The 22,937-nt window shown below is 43.0% G+C and overlaps 2 protein-coding genes across 3 annotated transcripts; one reads left to right on the top strand and one right to left on the bottom strand.

Moving 5' to 3' along the window:
* The first annotated feature begins 1,667 nt into the window (after positions 1-1,667).
* On the top strand, positions 1,668-12,880 carry fbxo46 (F-box protein 46). Its single transcript, XM_038693977.1, has 3 exons — positions 1,668-2,093; positions 8,508-9,134; positions 9,224-12,880. The coding sequence occupies exons 2-3, from the start codon at positions 8,655-8,657 to the stop codon at positions 11,045-11,047; spliced, it is 2,304 nt and encodes a 767-aa protein (XP_038549905.1). The 5' UTR covers positions 1,668-2,093; positions 8,508-8,654; the 3' UTR covers positions 11,048-12,880.
* A 459-nt stretch (positions 12,881-13,339) lies between these two features.
* On the bottom strand, positions 13,340-22,784 carry slc5a2 (solute carrier family 5 member 2). Of its 2 annotated transcripts, XM_038693972.1 has the most exons (15): positions 22,467-22,784; positions 22,226-22,297; positions 21,572-21,676; positions 21,291-21,350; positions 21,093-21,197; positions 20,911-21,016; positions 20,320-20,400; positions 19,342-19,571; positions 17,310-17,445; positions 16,931-17,038; positions 16,625-16,775; positions 16,287-16,455; positions 14,743-14,958; positions 14,081-14,216; positions 13,340-13,983 (listed from the first exon to the last, which is right to left on the bottom strand). In XM_038693972.1, exons 1-15 carry the CDS (start codon positions 22,563-22,565, stop codon positions 13,772-13,774), a joined length of 1,986 nt encoding a protein of 661 aa, XP_038549900.1. In that variant the 5' UTR covers positions 22,566-22,784; the 3' UTR covers positions 13,340-13,771. The 2 variants fall into 2 exon arrangements, with proteins under 2 accessions (XP_038549900.1, XP_038549901.1); XM_038693973.1 differs by lacking the exon at positions 14,743-14,958.
* Positions 22,785-22,937: the final 153 nt, after the last annotated feature.

Raw genomic sequence — 22,937 nt, 5'->3', positions numbered from 1 at the left:
CAATGGAGGCCTGGAAGGCATAATGTTTTGATACATTATATAAGCTAGATTGTCTCACATTACAATTTATGATTTCTTAATTTAATTAATAATAGATTAGAGGACACTCGTGGTGAAGCTGCAGATCCCAATCAGGAGTGTTATGCAGAAGAAACTTGTAAAAATACTTCTTCATTGATAGACTTTTTAATTACTGTTAAACAAAACCTAATTATTGCACAGTTGTGATTTCACTACAGTTGTCAGTAATGCACTCAGAACAATTGACAATAATTAATTGTCAAATCCCAGCATATCTTCACTTCCTCATATTGAAAGAATAGTCAATGACTTGATACCAAATTGTAAAGTGTAAAAACAAAAGGTGGCAACTAATTATGTTTTAATTACACTTTATTTGACATAATCAATTTGGACAACAAACAGACATTTCTAGAATGATCACATGACATCATCATACAATCACAATATGATTCCACAGAAAACTGATAAATAATGTTGAATTATTGCCCAGCCCTACAGACTGATGCCGTATGTTACAGAAAAAGTAGCATACTTTTTTTTCTGAAAACAGAACAGATTTTTGTCAATCATATACCAGTCCTTTGCCTCATGATTATCTGTGTAGTAGTTTAGCCATTGTTTTCTTTATCACTACATCACTGACCCCAGAAACCCTATGGCTATCATGAGTCTGTTATGAAGAGGATTTGCACGATCATCTCTATCTATCAGTGTTTAATATAGATTAATATATAGATAAGCACATGGTGAAAAAATAAGTTGACAATACTGGTGACTTGTGTAATGAATGTCAGTAGGAATACATGTTTGCACATGTACACACAAATGTACACACAAGTATACACACAAGTGTACACGCAGTGGTGGTTGGCCCTCTGCTGGACTGAGAAGGTGCTGGTTTTTCTTTTCTCCAGCCTACCTGAAATGCAGACATGTGAAACATACTGAGCATTGTGGCACATACTGTATTTCTCCTCCACTACCTATCTAAATACACATTTTAATGTGTACTATAGGCATATGTTGTTAGTGTAGTATGAAGATGCTAGTAAAAAACTGCTGATGCTAAAATATTCTTGTGTGTTTCATTTCTGACACACAAGCACTTACAGGTTTTGGAGAATAAGATGAAACTTTAATGATCCCTGTTGGCAAACTGGGCCATTGCACCAAATAGAAAATAGTGTGTAGAAAATTTAAGAGTGTAAAATTGGCACAACATTGTTAATATCAAGGTTTTTTTATTGATACTTTAAGGATAGAGAATAACAGAATAAAAGATACTAAGAACGATATCAAGAAATAACTTCAGTGGGACTTACATAGTAAAAGAAAAAAATGAGAGTACAAATTATGACAAAATGTTTCCACTATCTGGCCAATAATAGGGGAAATGTGCAATGCGAAATATTGCTGCTATATGAAGACATAGTTAATGAAATAGAGAATGCATACTTTTCCTATACTATGAAGGTAAATGTGCCTTACAGGATGGATTTTCCCACCTCTTTGACACAGTGACCTTTTGATGTTGCGATTTTACAGTGTGGTCCGGTGTTGGGGGGCAGGGGGCAGCAGAGGGAGGGAGCTGTGCAGACGCCATATAAGGGCACACCACCGACTCTGCATTGCTATTGGCTGTGGGCCTTATGCAGCTGCTTGTCAACAAGATGGCCTTCCTCCTCCTGCCGTTTTGACACTGATTATTTTGGTATCCCCGAGAACATACCGTAAAAGCTTGTGTCACTTCTAAATAGATAGCAGGAGAGCGACTGTTCAGTGTCCTAACAAGGCGCACGGTCAGCTAGACTTTGTTCAGACAACTGACAGGCACACAAGCCTCGACAGCAGCCATCACTAGACAAGGCTGATAACAGAAAGTAACTAGCTGCTGGCTAATGTCGAGGTTAGCCAGCGAGTGAGCTAGCTTAGCTACGTGGACACGGATAGTTAACTCGTGTCACCTGCATTTCAAACAGGCTTGGTTAGAGCGAAATACAGCGAGGAAATATTTGTCATCGACAGTTTGCAAGTCAAGGAGCCTGTCTGTGGAGATCAACGCTGCAGAGGTACGTTGCAGTAAATATAACGCTGTTTTTTGTTTTTTTTTATATATTAGCCTGCTAGCAAGCGCTGTCATGTACATCATGCAGGTGATGTTAAGTTGTGCTAAACAGCTAATGACGGGTTTGTTTAACATATTCAAGTATCCATTAATTACTATCTAAAAACTAGATAAAGTATTAAAATTACTAGAAGCGTAGTTGATATGGGCCTAGTTGATGTTAAATATTAATAGACTGAAAAACACACCAAGTCCTGCTTGACCAAACTACGACGTTATGCTAACTGTTTGCTAGTTAACCAGCTGGTTTGTCAGAGACGTTCAGCGGTGACTGCTGCCATAATTAAAACAACAACCAGATGCATGTTGCTTCTATTTACGATGTTTGTGACACCTCACTTGTTGGTTGTCACTGGAGAAGTTGGCATCACTTCAGGCTTTTGTTTTGTAATGACGGGTATAAGGTGAAACGAGGGGTAAGTTAAGGTCTAAAAGAGAATCAGGACAAGTGATAGTTAAGTGACCTGCAGGCCTAAGTTTGCGATCAGTCACAGTAAGGGTAATATATTGACGCCCATCATAGTATTGAGTGTTTTGATTGTATTGCATATGGGAATAAACTAAATGAGACATTGTATGGCATATTGTAGTCGCTGTTATGTTATATAATGTATTTGACAGTGTCAAGTCATGAACAAGTCAAGAGAGACTTTTTGGGACAATAACGTATTAAAATATCATGTTGCCATTGTAGTAATATATAAATTGTGTTGTTTGAAACAGCCCACTTAGAGTACTGTCTGATGTGATATTGTTAGACAGTGCATGGGTTTGCCCTAGTCCTTTCAGATTTTCAAGCAGGGTAACAGGCTGTGTTGACGCAGTGGCCTTTGTCATTGGAGTATCAAAGCTTGCATCAAAGTCTAACTCTAACACAGACAGCCCTTCATGGCCGCTCAGCTGCTCTTCCTAGGTGTCCTGACACAGAGGCTGCTCTGTATGTAATAATGTTCCTGAGCAGACTGCTGGAGTGATGCACTCAGCTCTATTGTTCTGTTGACAGTTTGCAGCAAAGCTGGCCTGCTGGCTGCGCTTCTGTTGCATTGTCTTCACAGGCACACATGCAGAGAGGGAGATTGAGCTAAGACTTTTTGGCATGCTTCGTTATTATTATTCGTCAGCTTTTGGCCGTCTGTCTGAAATGCTGTGAAAAAGAGCGCGGGAGAGCTGGAGGATAGCGAGAGCAGGCTGAGTTGGAGTGACACTGTGTTTTTCAGGCTGACCTTTTTTTGCAAGGGCAGCCTTAGACCTAGGAGCTGATGGGTTTAAGGGAAAACAACACAAGCCTTTTTTAATGTGGCACACTATGTGTTCTGAACTGCACACACCTAACATAGTGAAACCATTATCCTGGTGAGTGTGCATGCCAAACTGCTCTTGATTTGTATAGGGAAATGACCCAGTCCAGCAGAAGTTTAGTGTAATGGGACAATGTCAATCTCATGCAGACAACAGAATAGTAATTTAGAAACAGTCCGTACCCTGTTATAGTGTGTGTGTGTGTGTGTGGTGCGCGCCGCTGTGTAGTGTGGATTTCCACATTATGACTGCAGCAGTAATCCACAGGCGTCTGACTCTGACAGAACAGTGAGTAATCTATATTTGCATGTAGACATTTTTTGCAATGTTGGAAATCTTAATCAGAATCTTCCAGAAAGAGGGAGAATGATATGATTTGACCTATTTAGTATTCTGTTATAATATCTTCAGTCGCACCATCACTGCACACTGTGGTACAGAAGCTGGTGTCAACCAGGTTGACTTGTCCTACCTGCTGCCTACATTTAGAAATGCGTAGTTCTGTATGTGTGGAAATAGTGTTAAGTAACACATACAGCAGATAATAATTCTCTTCTGACATTTCATTTGTCAGACAGCTTGGGTACCTAACGATGCAGACCGTGGCACTACAGTGTTGCTGTGCTGTTTGCTGGCTGCCTCTGTGCTTGGACAGGATTTGAAGGATTAGGTTGATGCAGAAAGCTTAAAATCAAACCCAAGCCTTGATTTGCAGGAACTGTTTCAAATGAAGAGGGGGGGAAAAAGTAAAAGTAGCTCAGACACTAACTTAAACTGATTGAGTGGTGACTCTCCAGCTGTGCCAGGACAAGTATGTCAAGTATCTCAGAAATACATCTTTTACAGGCATGTGTTTTGAGTGTCTGTTCAGGGGGGGAAATGGGTGCTTACAGTTTATATTGACTACCAGCTATGCAGCTATGTGCTAATCTTGACAAAACACCTGAATTCTAACATTAACATAGCTATCCTTATTAGCTAGGCTCTTTACATGCTTGCATTGTGCACAGCCTTGCAATCAAATACGATTTCAAATAGGCCTAGTAAAAAATTAAATAAAAAATCAAACACAATGGGAAGCACTGATTTGTATTGACTTGTATCTTATTTTGAAGAGAATAATACTTAAACATCCAAAACAAAGCTTTTAGAAAACACTCCCCAAAGTGGACAGGATCAGAAAATAGTGGTGTGCACTGTGGACGGAGAAAAGAGCTCTTTCTAGAATGGTGATGTACCCTGAACTGAGAAGCTCGAGTCCTGTGTAGCAGTAATTTTAAGAAGGCTTCAAATCTCAGTGATCGCTTATGTTGAATACCAGTTAATCCAATCACACAATTGAAGTGTCGTTGATTTTTATATATGTTTATGTCTGATGACATCTCAAGCAAGCAACATTTCAGTAGTGTGTATTGAAACATAATGTAAGTGCTCATGGAGGTGACAGAATGTAGTTTTAACGTGCTGAGACCAACAGGAGTAACCTGGCTGTGAGTATCCCACTCCTTGCCAAATGTTGGCTGCATTGCACAATTGAGTTGTTTGCCAACCAACAGAGCAGCAGGAAGAAGATGATTTTAGTCATTTTTAAATGGTGTGTTCAGATGTATCTGCTGTAGTGAGGACATGTCCTCTCTTCCAACCATCCTACAGTCAAAGGAAAGTGAGAGCTAATAATTCTAGTCTGTACTTTGATAATGTGGCTCATAGTGTGTGTGTGTGTGTGTGTGTGTGTGTGAGTGAGACTTTATACAGGAGCGCTGCAGTGGGGGCGGATCATCTCTCTTCTGGCCCCTCTTATAATACTATCCAATCTGTTATGAGAGATGGATTGTATGATGCAATGAGAGGGAGGGGAAAGATGTAGAGAACAAAAGTGGTTAAAGAGAGTCATAAGGGATCATAGAGAGAAGGCTGTTTTTAAAAAAAAAAAAACAAAAAAAACTTCACTTGCTTTTTTTCCTCACAACAGTATAATCTGCCTGCTCTTAGCGGAGTTGTTGCTGTGTGATTATAGAGGAAGCGTTTGAATTGGTTCACCACACTGTGTGGGCGGTGTTTGTTTTTTGCACCTCTCTGAACCATTCCATTAGTCCAAATGTACGAAGCACCACCCTTTCAGTGTGTTGGATAGAGAAGCCCAACAATGACCTGTTTTTAAAGCTTGTGGACGGCCGGTCCGGTGGCTAAAATGGAAAGCAGGCAACTACTGTGTTGTCGAAACTCAGAGAAACCAATCTTGGACACATCAACCTTAATATAGCACAATATTAAGCAAAATAAAGGATTTGATCAACTTTTGTGTTGTGCGACTATATTGTTTAAAGAACTTTGTATTCATTTTGTGAAGCCCTGTGGGATTTTCAAGTGCTGCAAAACTAGTTTGTATTGTCCAGCAAAACATACCTTGTGTCACCATGTAACAGTGTTGTTGAAGCCAATTCTTTATTAGACTGTTTTATTTTAGTGTGTGTGTGTGTGTGTGCGTGTGTGCGTGCGCGTGTGTCTCCTACATTAAACTGAGCCACTCCTAATATTGGTTATCTGCCAACATTGTAGACATCTTCTGTCAAGTTGCTGTCACACCCCAAGATGTACTTGGCAATCTGTAAATTTAACACTAAAACACCACGAAAAACGGGAACGGCAGCTAGGGCTGAATGATTAATCGTTTTCAAATCAAAGTGCGATTTTGAAAGAATGCGATTAGCTAATCGTGAAGACGACGAATAAAATTAAGGTCAATTATACAGCACATCTGACCCGTTTTAAACAGTCAATCAGTTACAAATTCATTCCGTTTCCATCTGCTCACAAGCTCCATGCGCCTCCTATTATGGTCCTACTCGCCAATCAGAGCGGGTAGAGGGTGTGTACATTTTTACAACAACAAACAAAACTAGAGGAAAACTTGGGACAATGGCGCCAGCCGAACTGACACAGGCAGCGGCTGTGCTGGAGTTTTGTCCGGTGTCAACTCACACTGAGCAGCAGAGCGTTTAGCATACACGTTGTAATCGTGTTATTAATTTGTCATTTTGTGTGCTTCAACTATGGATAACAGCTCTCTGTGAACCCGTTCCGCTCTCTGCAGGCTAACGTTACATATCCACATGGAGTATTTCAGAATAAGAGCATTTAGCTTGTCTGATATTGCTTGTTTTTTATTACGTAGTCAAATTGTTTCTTTCTTTTGTCTGTTTAACTGTGTTTATTGTTGATGTGCGATTGGGAAGCTGCAAAGGGTGTTTTATTCTGAAAACTGACCAGATTCTCTATGCAGTTCTGTGTCTGACTTCCTGCCTGGTTCATCTGCTCTGTGCTGCTTGATGCGGCTTCAGTCAAAGATAGACTGACAGTGAATATTGAACTTTAGCAAAACGTCAATTAAAAAAAAATCTTGAATCGTAATCGCAATATCTGGCAGAAAAATCGCAATTAGATGTTTTTTATATTTATTTATTTTCCAAATTATGTGTTGGATGAATAAGAGTTCAACAATTAAATAAGAAAATATTCAAAATGTAATCAGTTTCAGTGAATATGATGCATCACGTAAATATGCATAGAAATATACAAATGTGTGTGCAATTATTTATGGGGACAAATCACAATGAATGCATTTTTGCAATACATGTATTTTGAATTGGCCTAAAACAGTTTATTGCTTCTTAATTTCTTCGCACGGGTTTTATACAGGACAAACACGCTGCTCGAACACACAGTAAGTGAGTCTGACAGACTACTCCTTGTTTACAAAGCTTGACAGTAGCTTTTAAATTTTTTCTAACGTAAAATCCTTCCACTCACACAACCACGAAATCTACAACAAGCTTGTGTCTTGCATCTCCCGATGTGGTTGCACTTTTGAGAGTTTGATGAGCTCTTGCTAGTGTGCAGACTGTCTTCGATATGACTGTGTGTGTGTACACGCAGGAGGTGCTGAGCCTGTAAATGACACCAAAATATATCAGTATAGTTTTTTTCTGTTTGGCTCAAGTGCTGTGAAAAAATGCTTCTATAATGTTAGGGAAAGCCCCCAATTTTTATAAAAATGCATCCACATTTAGGCAGATTCCGTGATATTCCACATTTGACAGTTTTTATTATCAAATTCCGCAAATGCATCCATGTTTTACACATCGCAGAAATGATAGGGCCCTATTAGGTAAAGTATTGGGAATAAAGGTATAAGGGTAGTCTGAAAGGACGCAACTCGGGACTGCCAGATGAGCAATAACTGTAGGTTCAAGCTGCTGATGCAGAGGAGGCCTTAATATTAGCAGTGAGCCAAACCATTGCTCCATTGCTGCTTGTTCCTTTCCTTAAGCATGCCGGCACGTTCCTGGCAGCTCCTACAGCTGGCATAGCTGCAGAAGCGAAATGCGCTGGCTGGACGAAAGGCTCCCCCCCCCCCCCAGCCTGTAGCATAGGCACAGCAGCTTCACTACTACCCCACCCCCGCCTGCCGTTGCTAAAAATAGGTCCAGCATATGCCTGCATGCTCCTCCCTGTGTTGCCTCCTATTAAGCAAGTCTTCTTTGAAGCACTGAGATGCAGGAGAGGAGCAGAGGGATAGAGAGGAGAGCCCATTTGGAGCTTTTGTGTTCCATCTTTCATCCCTTTCATCTGCAGGCCGCAGACACCAAACCTGAAATGGAATCTCTTTAATTTGATTTAGAGGCTCCAAAGCAGGGGAAATGATCTTAGTACAAAGTAGCAAATGTAATTTCTAATCGAGTTTGTTCAAAGTAGGAGGCAGGCCAGTTGTGATTAGTTCAGTGAGTAGTATGATGATAGTTCTGTTCTCTCCAGTCTAGTGGCTGGACTGCTAGTGTACAATGCAAACCTGTCTGAGTTGTACCTCAAGGCATCTATTCAATATAGCCTGAATTGGTCATTGATTATCTGAATTGATCCCAGCACTGACCAGCATTGTTGCTGTAGAGACATGAACTCTGTTTTCAGTAACTGAGCCACACTGACTGTGCCGTTATTCTCCTTTCTCTCATTCCTCCCTCCCCGCCTGTATTCCGCTCTCCCTTTCCTGTTGATGCAGGTTGTATGCCCTGTGTTGCTGGTGACCTCGGTGACAGACAGTGCCCATCAAGTTGGCACTGGAACAGAGAGCTGACAATGAGAGCTCTGGCTGTGGGTGTTTGCTGGCCAGCATAGATGCCGATATGCCCCGGTGGTCCTCATCCTGATGGACCGAGACACGTTCTCCCACATCCGTCTGTGGTGCCCACGCCCCTTTGGCACCTACTCCCAGAACAAAGCAAGGAGCCCAGGCTCAGGGGGCAGCGGTGGAGGCGGTGGTGGGGCAGGGTCCTCCTCCCTCTGCAAGGCTGAACCCTCTCCAGATGCTAGAAGGACTGTGGACGGGAGTGAAGATGGGGGGATGATAGTAGGGGTGCAGGAAGAGAATGGAGAAGAGGACGATGTGGGCTCAGAGAACACTCCACCAGAACCTGAGCCTGTTTCCAGCTCCCTGACGCAGAGCCAGGCCCCTCCTCCCTCTTCAGCCCCTCCCTCACCACCCTCCTCCGGCTCCCAGATGGAAGATGGCCGGGTGCTGTTTGACACCTGGTATGTGATTAAACCAGGCAACACCAAGGAGAAGATAGCCTTCTTTGTTGCACACCAGTTCAGTGGAGCAGGCCAGCCCAGACCCAGCGCCATGAAGGTAAGAAGGTGAAACAGAAGTTGCAGCAGCACATTAAGTACGATTTGGTTACTTTTCAGCTAAATAGAAATAATTTTACTTCTCCACAGGTTAAAGGTAACTGGGCAACTGACTGCAGTAAAGCCAAGAGAAGAAGACGATGCTCATCCTATGACCCACCAACTCGCTCCCAAGCCTCAGAGCCTCACCTCAGCCATGACTCCTCCCTTGCGCCTCCTAGCCCTGATGAGTCACTTTTAGGAGGGGCAAATGAGACAGACCTGCTGTCGGTGGCAGAGATGGTTGCCTTGGTGGAGCAGAGGACCGCCATGGCCCTCCAGGGAATTGTGGCTGCTCATGGGAACCAACACCACCACCAGCTCTCTACTACCACTCACAGTCAGGGCCTTACCCCCCACCAGCACACCCTACTCCGGGGAACAGTGTCAGACCCGACTCCTGTGGTGTTTGTGTCAGACAGTTCCAATGGCCAGCCCTCCAAAGAGGCCCAGGACTCATCATCTCCCATCCAGACAGACCAGGAGCTGGAGGAGCAGCAGGAGTCATTCAGGGTAGCCCAGGCCATCGCACACTTTGAGTCCCAGAACCTGGAGAATCGGCTTCATCTGGGCGCTGGTCCAGCAACAGACTCTTCTAATCCAGACAGAGAAAGGGAGTGTAGGAAAGGAGGAGAGTCCAGCGTTGTTACCCCTCCGCCACCCCCGAGCCGGAGTCATGGTGAGGTTAGGATAGCTTTTAGAGTGTCAAATCTGGACCCGCGGTCTCAGTTGGAGCCCGCTGGCAGGTCCCGCTGTATGTTTATGAGCTGTGGTGGTGGGGGTAACCAGGCAGCAGCCAGGGCCAAAGAGAAAATCACCTGTGACCTCTACCAGCTTGTCAGTCCCTCATCTAGAGACCCTAGTAGTCTGCTGCTTGCTGCCACAGCTGCTGCCCCCAAACCAGATGGAGACCTCCATCACCCAGACAGGCAGGCCTGTGGCAGCCCAGATCCAACCCAGGAGCTTTCCTCTGGGGAGAAGAAAGGTATGGGTAGGGAGCGAGTGACTGGCTTCCATGTGGAGGTGGTGGTGACGGGTGCTGTGGACCAATGTGTGTTTTATGGCAAGGACAGTACAGAGAATGTGCAGGAGGAGACCGTGTGTTTTGCTATGCCTAGTGGTGGAGGGAGTGGAGGAGGTGTAGCCAGCTCCACTGACCCTTCATCAGATGATCCCCCTCCTGGTCAGCTCTTCTTCCTTCAGCCCCCACGGGGCCCAGAGGAGGATGTAAAGGGACCGGGCACTGGCAGTGGGTCAGGAATGTGCTCTTTGGACTGTGCCAACAACAACGGCCCTGGGGCAGGGATGGGAGTAGGCTCAGGGGAGCGGGCACCTCGACCAGATTCTCCCAGCGGTGGGGAGGACTGTTCAGACCCTTCGCTGTGTCGCCTCTACCGCCACGTGTCCCATGACTTCCTGGAGATCCGCTTTCAGATTCAGCGCCTACTTGAACCGCGTCAGTACATGCTGCTGCTGCCCGACCACATCATGGTCAACATCTTCAGCTACCTGCCGACACGCTCGCTGGCAGCCCTCAAGTGCACCTGCCACTACTTCAAGGTATTGATCGAGACATATGGGGTGCGGGCAGTGGATTCACGCTGGAATCAAGACCCTCTCTACAGGGATGACCCCTGCAAGCAGTGTAAGCGGCAATATGAACGCGGGGATGTTTCCCTGTGCCGTTGGCACCCCAAACCTTACCACCACGACCTGCCTTATGGACGTTCCTACTGGATGTGCTGCCGGCGTACAGACAAGGACACGCCAGGCTGCCGTGTTGGGCTCCATGATAACAATTGGGTCCAGCAGCCTGCTGATGGCTCTCAGCCCATTCGCACCAAGAGGGAGGACAGGAGGGAGGAGGCCAGGTAGAGAGGAAGAGTACACCTCACACAGACAAACTCTCATCTCCTCCTGCTTACCTCCTTTGTTCTCCCTCTCATTGCTGTTCAGAGGATGAACAGAAGACATGAGGAGTACAAGGAGGAATCGACACTCCGGGACCGTTTTTGTTTATCTTTACTCCAGCACTCCCATCTCGTACTTGTCCTCAGTGGATGGAGGTTGAGAGGTAAAGAAGGAAGAGAGGTGTGTCACTCTCCTAGCCTTTTGTTTGGTTATTTTGGTTTTTTTCAAGCCCTCCAGAATCCCTCTCCACCCACTATGCTCCAGAGTGGCACCTTTTTAAAAAGTTTGCATACCATGGTTGGGGTCCTCTCCTGCTGCTGTCAGTCAGCTCTCATTCTGCCTCTTACTCACCTGGGTTTCTGTCTAACTCCGTACATGGTTGTTAGGTAATTCGTGTGAAAACTTTGCAGTGTATTTGATTGAGATTAGCATTCATAAAGTGACATAGAAATGTAATGCCCTAGAGCCTGCTTACTGTTCCCAATCCTTGTTCTGTGGTCTGTGTTGTATCACAAACTCCCATGTTAGCTGTACAATGGTGCTTCAAGGAATGAGCTGTACAGAGTCCAACAGATGTAAAAGATTTCAGTGGTGGAATGTTCAGCGTTGCTATAGAAATGTGATTGTATAAAGCAAACTTGATTTTCCGTTGTACAAGATCGCCATTTGTACCTGTCCTATGCCATGCGTTGCTATTTCTCTGAATGTGCTGTAATGTTGTACTATGTTAATTAGTCCCCTGACAATGCTGCTGAAATCATTGCCTGTGTCACTGATGTTAATTTTGAAACAGACATGCCATTGGTTAATGACAGGCTCAGTCTCACCATACTAGCCAGTCTCACTGGCCCCGGAGACCTGTTCTTGTCATTGTTTCAGAGTGGACCCTAACCTTGCTGACCAGCCATAAAGAGAAGCCAACGAGTACTTTCTGGTTTACAGAGAATAATGGGAAATGGACTTAATTGATTAAGACCAGTGAGATTGAATGGGATAAAAAAGAGAAACTTGATGTCACTTTGTATGGTTTGATTGCTTGTTTGCCGTTTTGTTTTGTTTTTTGTTTGGCTGTTTTATTGGGTGTGTGTGTGTGTGTGTCAGAGAATGTTTGCTTTTATTCTTGAGGACTGTGTTCTCCCTGTATCAGTCTGTCACCCTACTCGGCCTGCAAAGTTTTTTTTTTTTTTTTTAAATACACCATCTTTGTTTTAACCCCCAGCTCTCTTCCCTTCCTCCTCCCCTCCGTCCTCCAATTCGGCAGAGGGCAGTGTTTGTCAAAGCCGTCATTCATGCTTCGAAGCGGGTGAAACCAACTACCGCAGACACTCTCTACACCAGCTTCCAGCCTTAAAAGCCCCCTACCTCTTACCCGCCCTGCAGGAGATTGAAGCGTCGGATACCTCACAGATGATCAAGAGTATTGGGAGTTGCACAGGACCCTGTAAGCGGCTAGATTTCAGATCCTCAATAGACTCCATCCAGCTCTACTGGATCCACCCATAACTCTTTGTGTGGGAGTGTAAGATGAACAGTGCCTGGTCACAGCTCTGACTCTTCATTCTTGGAACCCCCTCCCCTCCCCTTTCTTGCTGTTACACTCCCCCACCCCTGCAAGCTGACAGACTGGACATTAAAGAACTGATGTGATGAATGATGCTGAAACTCTGCATGGAGGTGGGAAGATGGTTGGGTTATCATGGGAGGACTCTGTAGGTTCCAGACATGTACAATGCTATTGGGAAATATCTGCTTAAATAAAAAAACAGAAGTGATGATTAAAACTGGAAATCTGAATCACTACCTGGTTTGTGTGGTGTCTGATAAGTAAAGACCAGGCCTGCAACCCACGCTGGCTTTAAAACTGGTATTTAACACTAATTATTGACTAAATAATCATTTGGCTGTATAATGAAAACAATTCCTATCACATCTTATCAGAGCTGAACTAACAGGCAAACGCAACAGCCCAATGTTTTTAACGGCTTTAATCACCTAAATAGCTTTACTTGCCTGACAATCAAATGATATACAGTATCTACTGCCTGATGAAATGACCAAGCACAAGTGAATACAAATTAGAAAGTGCATTGACCCAGGAGAACTAGAAATGCACGTTAGAATATTAATTGGTGTTTAATGTACATTGCTCTTGTGTTCTCTTCTACAGTGTGTAGGTGGGGGCTGTAAAATGACTCATTTTCATCAATGTCTTGAGCCAGAGTTTGAGAAGAAGTCAGAAAACTTTGAAACCATGTCTTAGTTTGATTTGAGGCTTTATTGGGTTTACATTTTACCTGGCTCCCAAATAATACCTTTTATTTCAGTGCTGGAAGCAGGTGCGGATTGACTAGTGATTGAATCAACGTGTAACTGTATACAGTAATGGCCTTCTAACCTGATGAAAACATTTTTATACTGCATTACACATGCTCTTTAAAACTGGAGCAATGCAGTGAAGGATCACAGCTTGTAACGCTCTACAGAGAAGTGAGACTGTAGGCATATTTGCATAGCTGCTTATTTTGAACCTTTTTTAATTGCAAAAACATCTCGGATTTGCAGTGACAAGTATTTGCCAACAGATGGCAATGCTGTTGTATATTGTCCTAACAAAGTGATTAAATCCAGTCACATCAAGATACCAACTCACATTTTAACACCCACTTTCAACTAGCATTAATATTACTGTTAAGCATAGTAACCCCACGCAAAAACTGCTACAGCCATCATAACGAGAGCATTAGCATCCACAGTGGACTTCCACACCGGGTCCTCGCTGATGTCAGGCAGGTTCTCCTGTTCCTCAGGTACGTCTGTCTCGTGGCTCTGGGAGCCACTACTCGACCCACAGAACCGACCAACCAGGTGACAGATCCCAGACTTTTCTTCCTCTTCAGCCACTGAGAGGAGGAGGAAGGCGTTAATACTTTCTATGAGTGTACTCTATGTTCGTTCCATTTGTCTGTCTTTGTGGCTGCTCCTTCCTTTCTTTCTTACCTGCACCACTGCTGTTCTTCTCCCTCCTCCTCTCCCCAGCCTCTCTCCGGGCTTTTCTCCCTTTCTCCTCGAGCTCCCAGTCCAAATCCTCCCTCTCCTCTTTGGAATGACGCAGGCTAAACACCAGCCGATGGAGCTGAAGGGAAAAAAAGAGAGCTAAATTTCATAAGACATAGAAACAGACACCCTTTCTAGCTGTTCTAAATGCTGCTTAATCTGCAGATCAGGGAAAATGTTTTCATGTCATGGAACCTAAATAAAAAAGTTTTTTCTTTGACTTAACACGACACAAACTTAGGTCTTATTGGTTTGTGTGGTGTCTGATAAGTAAATACCAGGCCTGCAATCCATGATGGATTTAAAGCTGTGACTTAACACTGATTGATTAAAACATTTGCCTGTACAATGACAACAATGCCTATCACATCTTATCACAGCTGAACCAACAGAACGGTAAGATATGGGAGGAGAAAAGCAAGCAATAATTTGCTGAACCACTAAATATCTTTACGTGACTAATGACAATCATAAATGACACCGTATCTTCTTCCTGATTAAATGACCAAGCACATGTTACTAGAACTTAATACGCCTGAAATACAACCTGTGGGGCCTTAGTGAACCAGTGCATCTGTGAGTACAGTAAGTAAGAAGTCACTTACATGTCGATCGTCTATAGGCTGGGTGCAGTAACTGACCACCAGCACCAGTACTGACGTACAGAAGAAGAGTATGATTGCAAAGTGGAGGTAATGGATCCCACACACCAAGAAAGGGCAATGAGAGGGGAAAATACAGCTGCCAGTACCAAACCAGAACTCGGGCAACATCCGACACAGACCCATCACCAGGCCTCCTACCAGGCCCCAGAACGCACCCTGGGGGTGAAAGCAGATGCTGATATGATTTCACTAGGTGTTTCACCGATGTTAATGTACATTATATACAATATACACTCACCTAAAGGATTATTAGGAACTAATACTGTGTTTGACCCCCTTTCACCTTCAGAACTGCCTTAATTCTACGTGGCATTGATTCAACAAGGTGCTGAAAACATTCTTTAGCCCATATTAATAGGATAGCATCTTGCAGTTGATGGAGATTTGTGGGATGCACATCCAGGGCACGAAGCTCCCGTTCCACCACATCCCAAAGATGCTCTATTGGGTTGAGATCTGGTGACTGTGGGGGCCATTTTAGTACAGTGAACTCATTGTCATGTTCAAGAAACCAATTTGAAATGATTCGAGCTTTGTGACATGGTGCATTATCCTGCTGGAAGTAGCCATCAGAGGATGGGTATATGGTGGCCATAAAGGGATGGACATGGTCAGAAACAACGCTCAGGTAGTAGGTGGTATTTAAACGATGCCCAATTGGCACTAAGGGGCCTAAAGTGTGCCAAGAAAACATCCCCCACACCATTACACCACCACCAGCAGCCTGCACAGTGGTAACAAGGCATGATGGATCCATGTTCTCATTCTGTTTACGCCAAATTCTGACTCTACCATCTGAATGTCTCAACAGAAATCGAGACTCATCAGACCAGGCAACATTTTTCCAGTCTTCAACTGTCCAATTTTGGTGAGCTCTTGCAAATCGTAGCCTCTTTTTCCTATTTGTAGTGGAGATGAGTGGTACCCGGTGGGGTCTTCTGCTGTTGTAGCCCATCCGCCTCAAGGTTGTGCGTGTTGTGGCTTCACAAATGCTTTGCTGCATACCTCGGTTGTAACGAGTGGTTATTTCAGTCAAAGTTGCTCTTCTATCAGCTTGAATCGGTCGGCCCATTCTCCTCTGACCTCTAGCGTCAACAAGGCATTTTCGCCCACAGGACTGCCGCATACTGGATGTTTTTCCCTTTTCACACCATTCTTTGTAAACCCTAGAAATGGTTGTGTGTGAAAATCCCAGTAACTGAGCAGATTGTGAAATACTCAGACCGGCCTGTCTGGCACCAACAACCATGCCACGCTCAAAATTGCTTAAATCACCTTTCTTTCCCATTCTGACATTCAGTTTGGAGTTCAGGAGATTGTCTTGACCAGGACCACACCCCTAAATGCATTGAAGCAACTGCCATGTGATTGGTTGATTAGATAATTGCATTAGTGATAAATTGAACAGGTGATCCTAATAATCCTTTAGGTGAGTGTATATTTAACATGATAATATGTTGTCATGTATGCATATATCATCTCACCGTTTCATTGACCCTTTTAACAAACACAGCCAGGAAGAAGACTGAGGCGATAGGCGGAGCCAGATAGCTTGAGACTGACTGGATGTAATCAAACAGCTGACCGCTCTGAGCCACCTGGACCACTGGGATCCAACAGATGCTGATGGCTACGATGCACAAAACCCAAACTCTAGTGAGGAGAGGAAAAATTAGAAGTAGATATGTGAGGTTGGTGGTGCTTTTACCATTGCATGATGAAAAGACTTAAGAGTTGGGGAAATGCAGTGGATTTAGATGTCTAGAGACATCTAAAGGTAGTTAGAGGAAGCATTTCTTTACTGCAACACTGGTCTATTTACCTGCCCACAATAATGAGCTCGCGCTCGGTGGCCTGTGGTCTGATGCGAGTCCAGATGTCCATGGTGAACAGAGTGCTGCTGCTGTTAAAGATGGAGGCCAAAGAGGACATGAGAGCAGCCAACATCACAGCCAGCATCAGACCTCGCAAACCTGCAGAGAGAAATGGCAGGAAGGCAGGCGGGTCAGTGAGAAGATCAGAGTAAGTTGGCCAAAAAGGTGGAGAAAGTGGAAGGTTGGGAAGGGATGAGAAATGTAAGGTCTACTACTCTTCTTTTTTAAAGGTAGTCATTGTTATGTGTCCTCACCATTCGGCATGATTGACACCACCAGTTTAGGGTAAGCAATGTTGGAGCAGCCCACCTCAGTGCCACACACCCTCTTACACTCCTCAGGGACAACACAGCCAACCTCATCTGCAGGTAGATGGAAACAAACAAACAAACACACACACACACACACACACACACACACACACACACATTAAAGATCCAGATTGGTTTATGTATGTCAGACATCTCTTAACAAAAGTACAACCATGGGCTTTATACATGACAACGTTGAGTCAACACACCTCTGACAACCCATTTACCAGTATAGTATCTACTGCAAAGGTACTATATTGTACTCTCTATTGTTTCTTTTTTTGTCAAATGGGATTTGACAGAACAAGTGTAAGCCTCAGACCTGGATAGAGGACTCTGCTGATCATACCGGGGAACACCATGAGGAACATTGGTAGCAGTTTGAGGTACCCGCACATGATGCAGCCAGCCTTCACATGGGTCAGACTGCTAGCTGCCAAGCAGCGCTGGACTATCACCTAGAGAAGAAAACAAGGCGGGATAGATTATTTTTTGTTTGCACACATCATGTGAGAAATATTTCCAAAGAGAAGGGCAGGAAATCGAGTTTAGGTTTATCGAGTTTGGGTTCAGAGTTTGTGAGGAAACACCAAAAAGTTCCATCAATTATTTTAGTGAAGAAAAGTTGGTTTGGAAATGTTTTTTGTAGCTTTCATTAGATTCAGATGCAAGTATAGTAAACATGTTATAATGTATAGAATAAAAAAGGTAATCAGTCCGCAGTCAGTAAAATAGCATTCCAGCATAACAAACTGCAAATTATTTGGATCAGTATTCACATAACTGCAGAATCTGAGGAAGGATCAATTATGTGGTTACAATCAAATGGCTCTTGCCTGCTGTCATTCTGCTGACATAGTGGTGTTTTGTTTTTCAAGTTTCTTTACTTATGTTGTATATGCCTGTGATAAAGGCCATATGCAGAAACACACTGGTTGTTAAAAATTACACAGTTTTCTTTGTATTACAAATACAGCTGGAGTCCTTTCCCTAAGTCTTCCTGATCATTCCTGCTCTTTAAAGATAGGCACAGTTGCACCAGATCATCCGGTTTATGTCAGCTGGACTTAAGTAAGGCTTTATTTTTTAACTTAACTGAATAACAGTTATGTGACTTGCAGTAGGCCTACTGAGTCAACTGTACTGTACTGCCCTGCAAAGGCAGAGGACAGTATCTACAGAAAGGGTGAATGTGAGAAACAAGGGTTTGAAGGCTTTTGGCTAAACTGTGAAACAGAAATTTACATTGTAAAACCACAATTTTGTCACTAACTTTAGGTTTAAAAAAACATTTCAATACTGCACTGGACATTCTAAAGGGTGCAGGGGGAAAGTACCCAAAAAATAAATATGTTCTTGTTTCTTCTTCAGCATTCTTGTCCATTTGAACTAATGAGCTAGTTTATTAAAGTAGCCTTTAATTAAACGGTCTGTGCAAAGGTAGCTTATCCACATAGAGTCAGAGGCAGCAGTTACTGTTACTCTGCTAAGCTAGGCTAGTTACCTTTTATCTGGTGGTGTTACGTCTTTCTCCATTATGGTTAGATTTAACTGCTGCATTATTTGTGTGGTATATAATAACAAATTCAAGTACTAGTGTTGTAGTCAAGACCGCCCAAACAGAGACCAAGTAAAGACCAAGACTTTTAGGGGCTGAGACCGAGTCAAGACTAAGACCAGTTCCCCATATTACATGAAACACAATAAAATGTGGAACAAGATCAAAGGTACTTCTCAAATTGATCTGAAAGATCCACATTCCCATAAAAACACCTGCATACAAATACTCAGAGCTGAAATCATCGTAAGCATCTTATCATCTCATATTCAACACTCCTTTTCCAAGTTTACCATTGCGGTTAGGGGTGACAGTCGTTAACGGGAACAATACATTTTAAATTATTTTTTTAAGTTTTACATCCAATCAAATTTAGGATGTTAACATATAAATCAGACAATGCAAAAGCAATTTACTGATAATCCCAAAGTTATGGTCTTGACTGGTCTTGAAATAAAATCCCAAGTACTCAATGTCCGAGCCCAAGTCAAGACCGAGTACAAATGTGGTCGAGTCCGAGACGAGACAAAGACCATCAAAAAGTGGTCTTAAGACCAGTGTCGAGTACTGCATCACTATCAAGTACTAAGAAAATAAAATAGATTTTTCAAACACAGGAAACAGGAAAAAAAGAGCAAAATTAGCTCTAGCTGTTGTTCTTCTATTATTATTGTGTCTTTGGCATAATTATTTTATATTATATGGTAAGATGTTATAAAAGCAAAATTCTGGTCTTAACTTATTTTGACCAATTAAGTAATTGGTCAACTGCTGTTAGACTGAGCAGGATATTTACCTGGTCTGTACACCAGTACCAGCCTCCCACTATAGCAATCCCAAACACCACTCCAGGCCAGGGCAGGTCCCCTGTGGTTGGGTTCCTCAGCAGGCTGAAGGCATCCTGTCTGGGTGTGTAGCACTGAGGGGAGATGTTGTAGCGCTGGGGATCCATGGAAGAGAAATTACTTGGCGTAGCAGACCTGTACTGGTCCAGCAGAGCGCTGTAGCCTCCTACTTCAACAAAAGCTGTAAGTGAAAATAAGAAAGAGTTCTTTGTGATTTAAAGGGTCAGATCAGACACATTACAGAAAGGCATAGTTCTTCCTGAACCTAGTGGTGTCTTTTGAGTGTAATTTGACACTCGTGTCACCTCCGAATTCCATGCGACACCCTTAAATTCGGGTAGCAGCATGGTATGGTATGGATTGTTGTGTAAAACAAGACTGTTTTATCTAAAAATAAATAATAAAAAGAACATTGTATTTGTTCTCTGACTCAGTTTAGTAGTCCAGTGCTTTGTTGACTGATACTGTCCTAACAGAAGATATGAGTCAGCTGCTGAATCAGCAGTCTTCTCAACGCATCACCAATTCACAAAAGGAGGTGGCTGTTTTTCCTAGATTTTTCATCCTCCATAGGTTTCTCTTCCACTTTTAAGTAGTCTGCCTCCTTCTTTGACTTTGTGTGTAATCTAAACCAGGATTAGACTGATATACTACATATTGATCTTTTATTAGAAAAAAATGAATAAGGTTACAGAGGGTGGTTGTATCAACTGGAAGTGTAGAGTTTTGTGACTTTGCAGTGGCAGCATACTGTCCTCTGCTGAAATGAATGATTACCAAACCTATTTAATCCCTTTCCTGTTTTGAAGCTGTTGTGGAGGGACAGAGTCACAGGCCAGGAGGGACAGACCAAAGCTACAAACCGTGTGTAGTGTAAATGAAAGTATCTATTGGAGGATTGAATATGATGTTGTTCCATTTGCACTTACAGAAACCGGTGAGGACGAAGGCCCCAACAATGATGACAACAGTCTGAACCATGTCAGTGTACATGAGAGCAGCCAGGCCACCTGGTAACACACACACTCACACTTCTTAAATTACACACACTAACAGAAACCTTGACATTTAAAGGGGTACTTCAGTGATTTCAAATTGCACCTCGATATCCTGGTTTTGAGTCCTTAACAAGGGTCAAGCTCTAAAACACTACATTCCTATATTTCCCACAATGCAACAAATACAAAAATTTCATTAAACCCTGTCTGCCCTGCAAATGCCCATATCTTTCAAACTCCACACCACCAGTTTGTAACGCTGGTCATAAATTTGTAGCTTCCAAGCCCGAGTCAAGATAACCGTGTTGACATCACTATGACATCATCAGAGTAGTTTTCTCAAACTACAGAGTGCGCCCTCTAAATTCTTAGAAGACGTTACACACCTGTTTTCACAGGCTGAAACAAATCAGTTTACTTGTAGTGAGGATTACTGCCATCATGACGAGTAAACTGATCCTCACGTGTAAAAATTGTGGCGTGCCCCTTACAAAAAAAAAGAATCTAAAAATACATGCGTACCTGTAACAGTGTACAAGGCTGTTATTAATAGAAGGGTGATGACGGCCACATAGATGTTCCACCCTAATGCCTGCTGGATGAACACAGCTCCTGAAAACATATCCACCTGGAGAGAGACGGAGAGAGGGTGGGAGTGTACTGTATGCTTTTCTGACTGTGGGCTCTCAGAAAGGATGACTCACTGAGATCTTGGTGAAAATGTAGAGGAACAGAGAGATAACGGAGAGGTAGAGGCTGATTCTGGTCCCTCCAAACCTCTTCTTCAGGTATTGGGGCATCGTGATCACCTGTGAACACAGCACATTCCAACAACATGGTCATTGCATCAGTGAAAGATGGTCCATGTGTTGATGCTGAAATGATAAGCCTGAACTACTTACCCCAGCTGTGAGGTAGACAGGTACAAACAACCAGCCTAGCAGCAGCACGATGAACAGAGCCTGACACATTAAATAAACAACACACGGTAACGTATGACATGTTAATATGACATGCCATCTTCTAGTCCACTACGAGAGAGCTTTACCACGAGACACCGTAAATGACAGTAGATTCAGATGGTTTTATGCATCAATTCAGTTTTTTTTTTTAAATGAATTGGATTTGTGCACGTTCATTTAAACTGTATTTGTGCAGGCTTTGAGTATATAATGTCACTTACATTCCACTCAAACCCCCCCACAGCAATGCCACTAGCTGCCCCAGTGCCTGCCAAGCCCACAAAGTGACCACTACCAATGTTGCTGGCAAACAGAGATGCACCAACCTGAATGAAAAAAAGAACACATCATTTGCAGCCATACAGTAACATCATGCATGCAATTAAGACTTTGACCAGAAATGCACAAATAAGATATGAGTGCATAGTGAAGCATTTTTAAATTGAAATTTTTTTATTCATATTGTCACTTTTCTGTAAGGAACCACACACTTTTTAAAATTCAAAAGGATAAATCTGTTGGATAAACCTTGCCTCAACATCCTTCCTTCCCTAAAAAGTGATGAACCTTAAAATACTCCTGCCGCCTGAAAGTTCAAGCGAACTGATTTCATTGAAACAAAGCCTGACCAGGACACCAATTTGACAGTTGAAATAAGAATTTTCTAAATGTATTTTTCAAACACAGGTACTGAGCAGAGCATTTTTAGAATAAAAGTTAACTTGTCAGCACCCTCTGGTGGACAAACTATGACACGACCTCAAACATATCAAGGGCATTTCTGTACCACATGTTCATATTAGTGACCACCATATACAATGGTACAAACGAGCTATATATATATATTTATTGATCTAGCTCTACAATGAACTCACCGGCCACCAGGTCATGGTGCGCCCTGCCAGGAAATATCCTCCAACTGTCCCACGACTGGTCCGAAACATGGCCTAAACACAAACAGGGCAATTCTGTTATTCTCACTAACCAAACACATTACCTGCGTCTCCTTGTAAATATATATAGTATGTGACATAAATACTATATGGTGATATACATTTTTTAATTATACCCTCCTGATAATTAGACTCTGTTTAACACCAACACAAGTGAACTCACCCAAATGCCGACACCAATAACCATGATGAAGTATCCAACAATGATGGTGATGTCTGCTGGGTTGTTGATGGTCACTTTGTCTGATGAGAGAACCTCCATTGCTCTACTTATACCTAACTGCACTTTACTGAGCTTCCTATACAGGCAACCTGCCTTTGATTTATCTGCAGGTGTGCTTCTAATAAAGCTTGGTGCCTAAAGAAAAATCAATATGACCAAATAGCTACAAGAAGAGAAATACTGTCAAAGACCCCATAGGCAGTAAATTAGCAGTGGTCAGTCTGAGCGAGAACTTTGGCCAGCTGGGAAAATGGGCAGATTCAGGAGCTTATTAATTATTAGAGTAATTATTAACACCAAACTGTTCACTCAAGTAGTTCCACTCAGTTTAACATTTTTCATGCAGAAAAAGCCAAAGCACTTCATCAAAAGTTTGCGCAGTTGTGAAAAAGTCACCAGTGAAAGAATCAT

Source organism: Micropterus salmoides, unplaced genomic scaffold (genome assembly GCF_014851395.1).
Source record: "Micropterus salmoides isolate LMB-PRFRI ecotype aquatic unplaced genomic scaffold, ASM1485139v1 Ms_hic_scaffold_3, whole genome shotgun sequence".
NCBI classification, from domain to species: Eukaryota; Metazoa; Chordata; class Actinopteri; order Centrarchiformes; family Centrarchidae; genus Micropterus; species Micropterus salmoides.
Note: the sequence above shows the minus strand (reverse complement) of the source record. Positions and strands in the feature narration are given on the sequence as shown.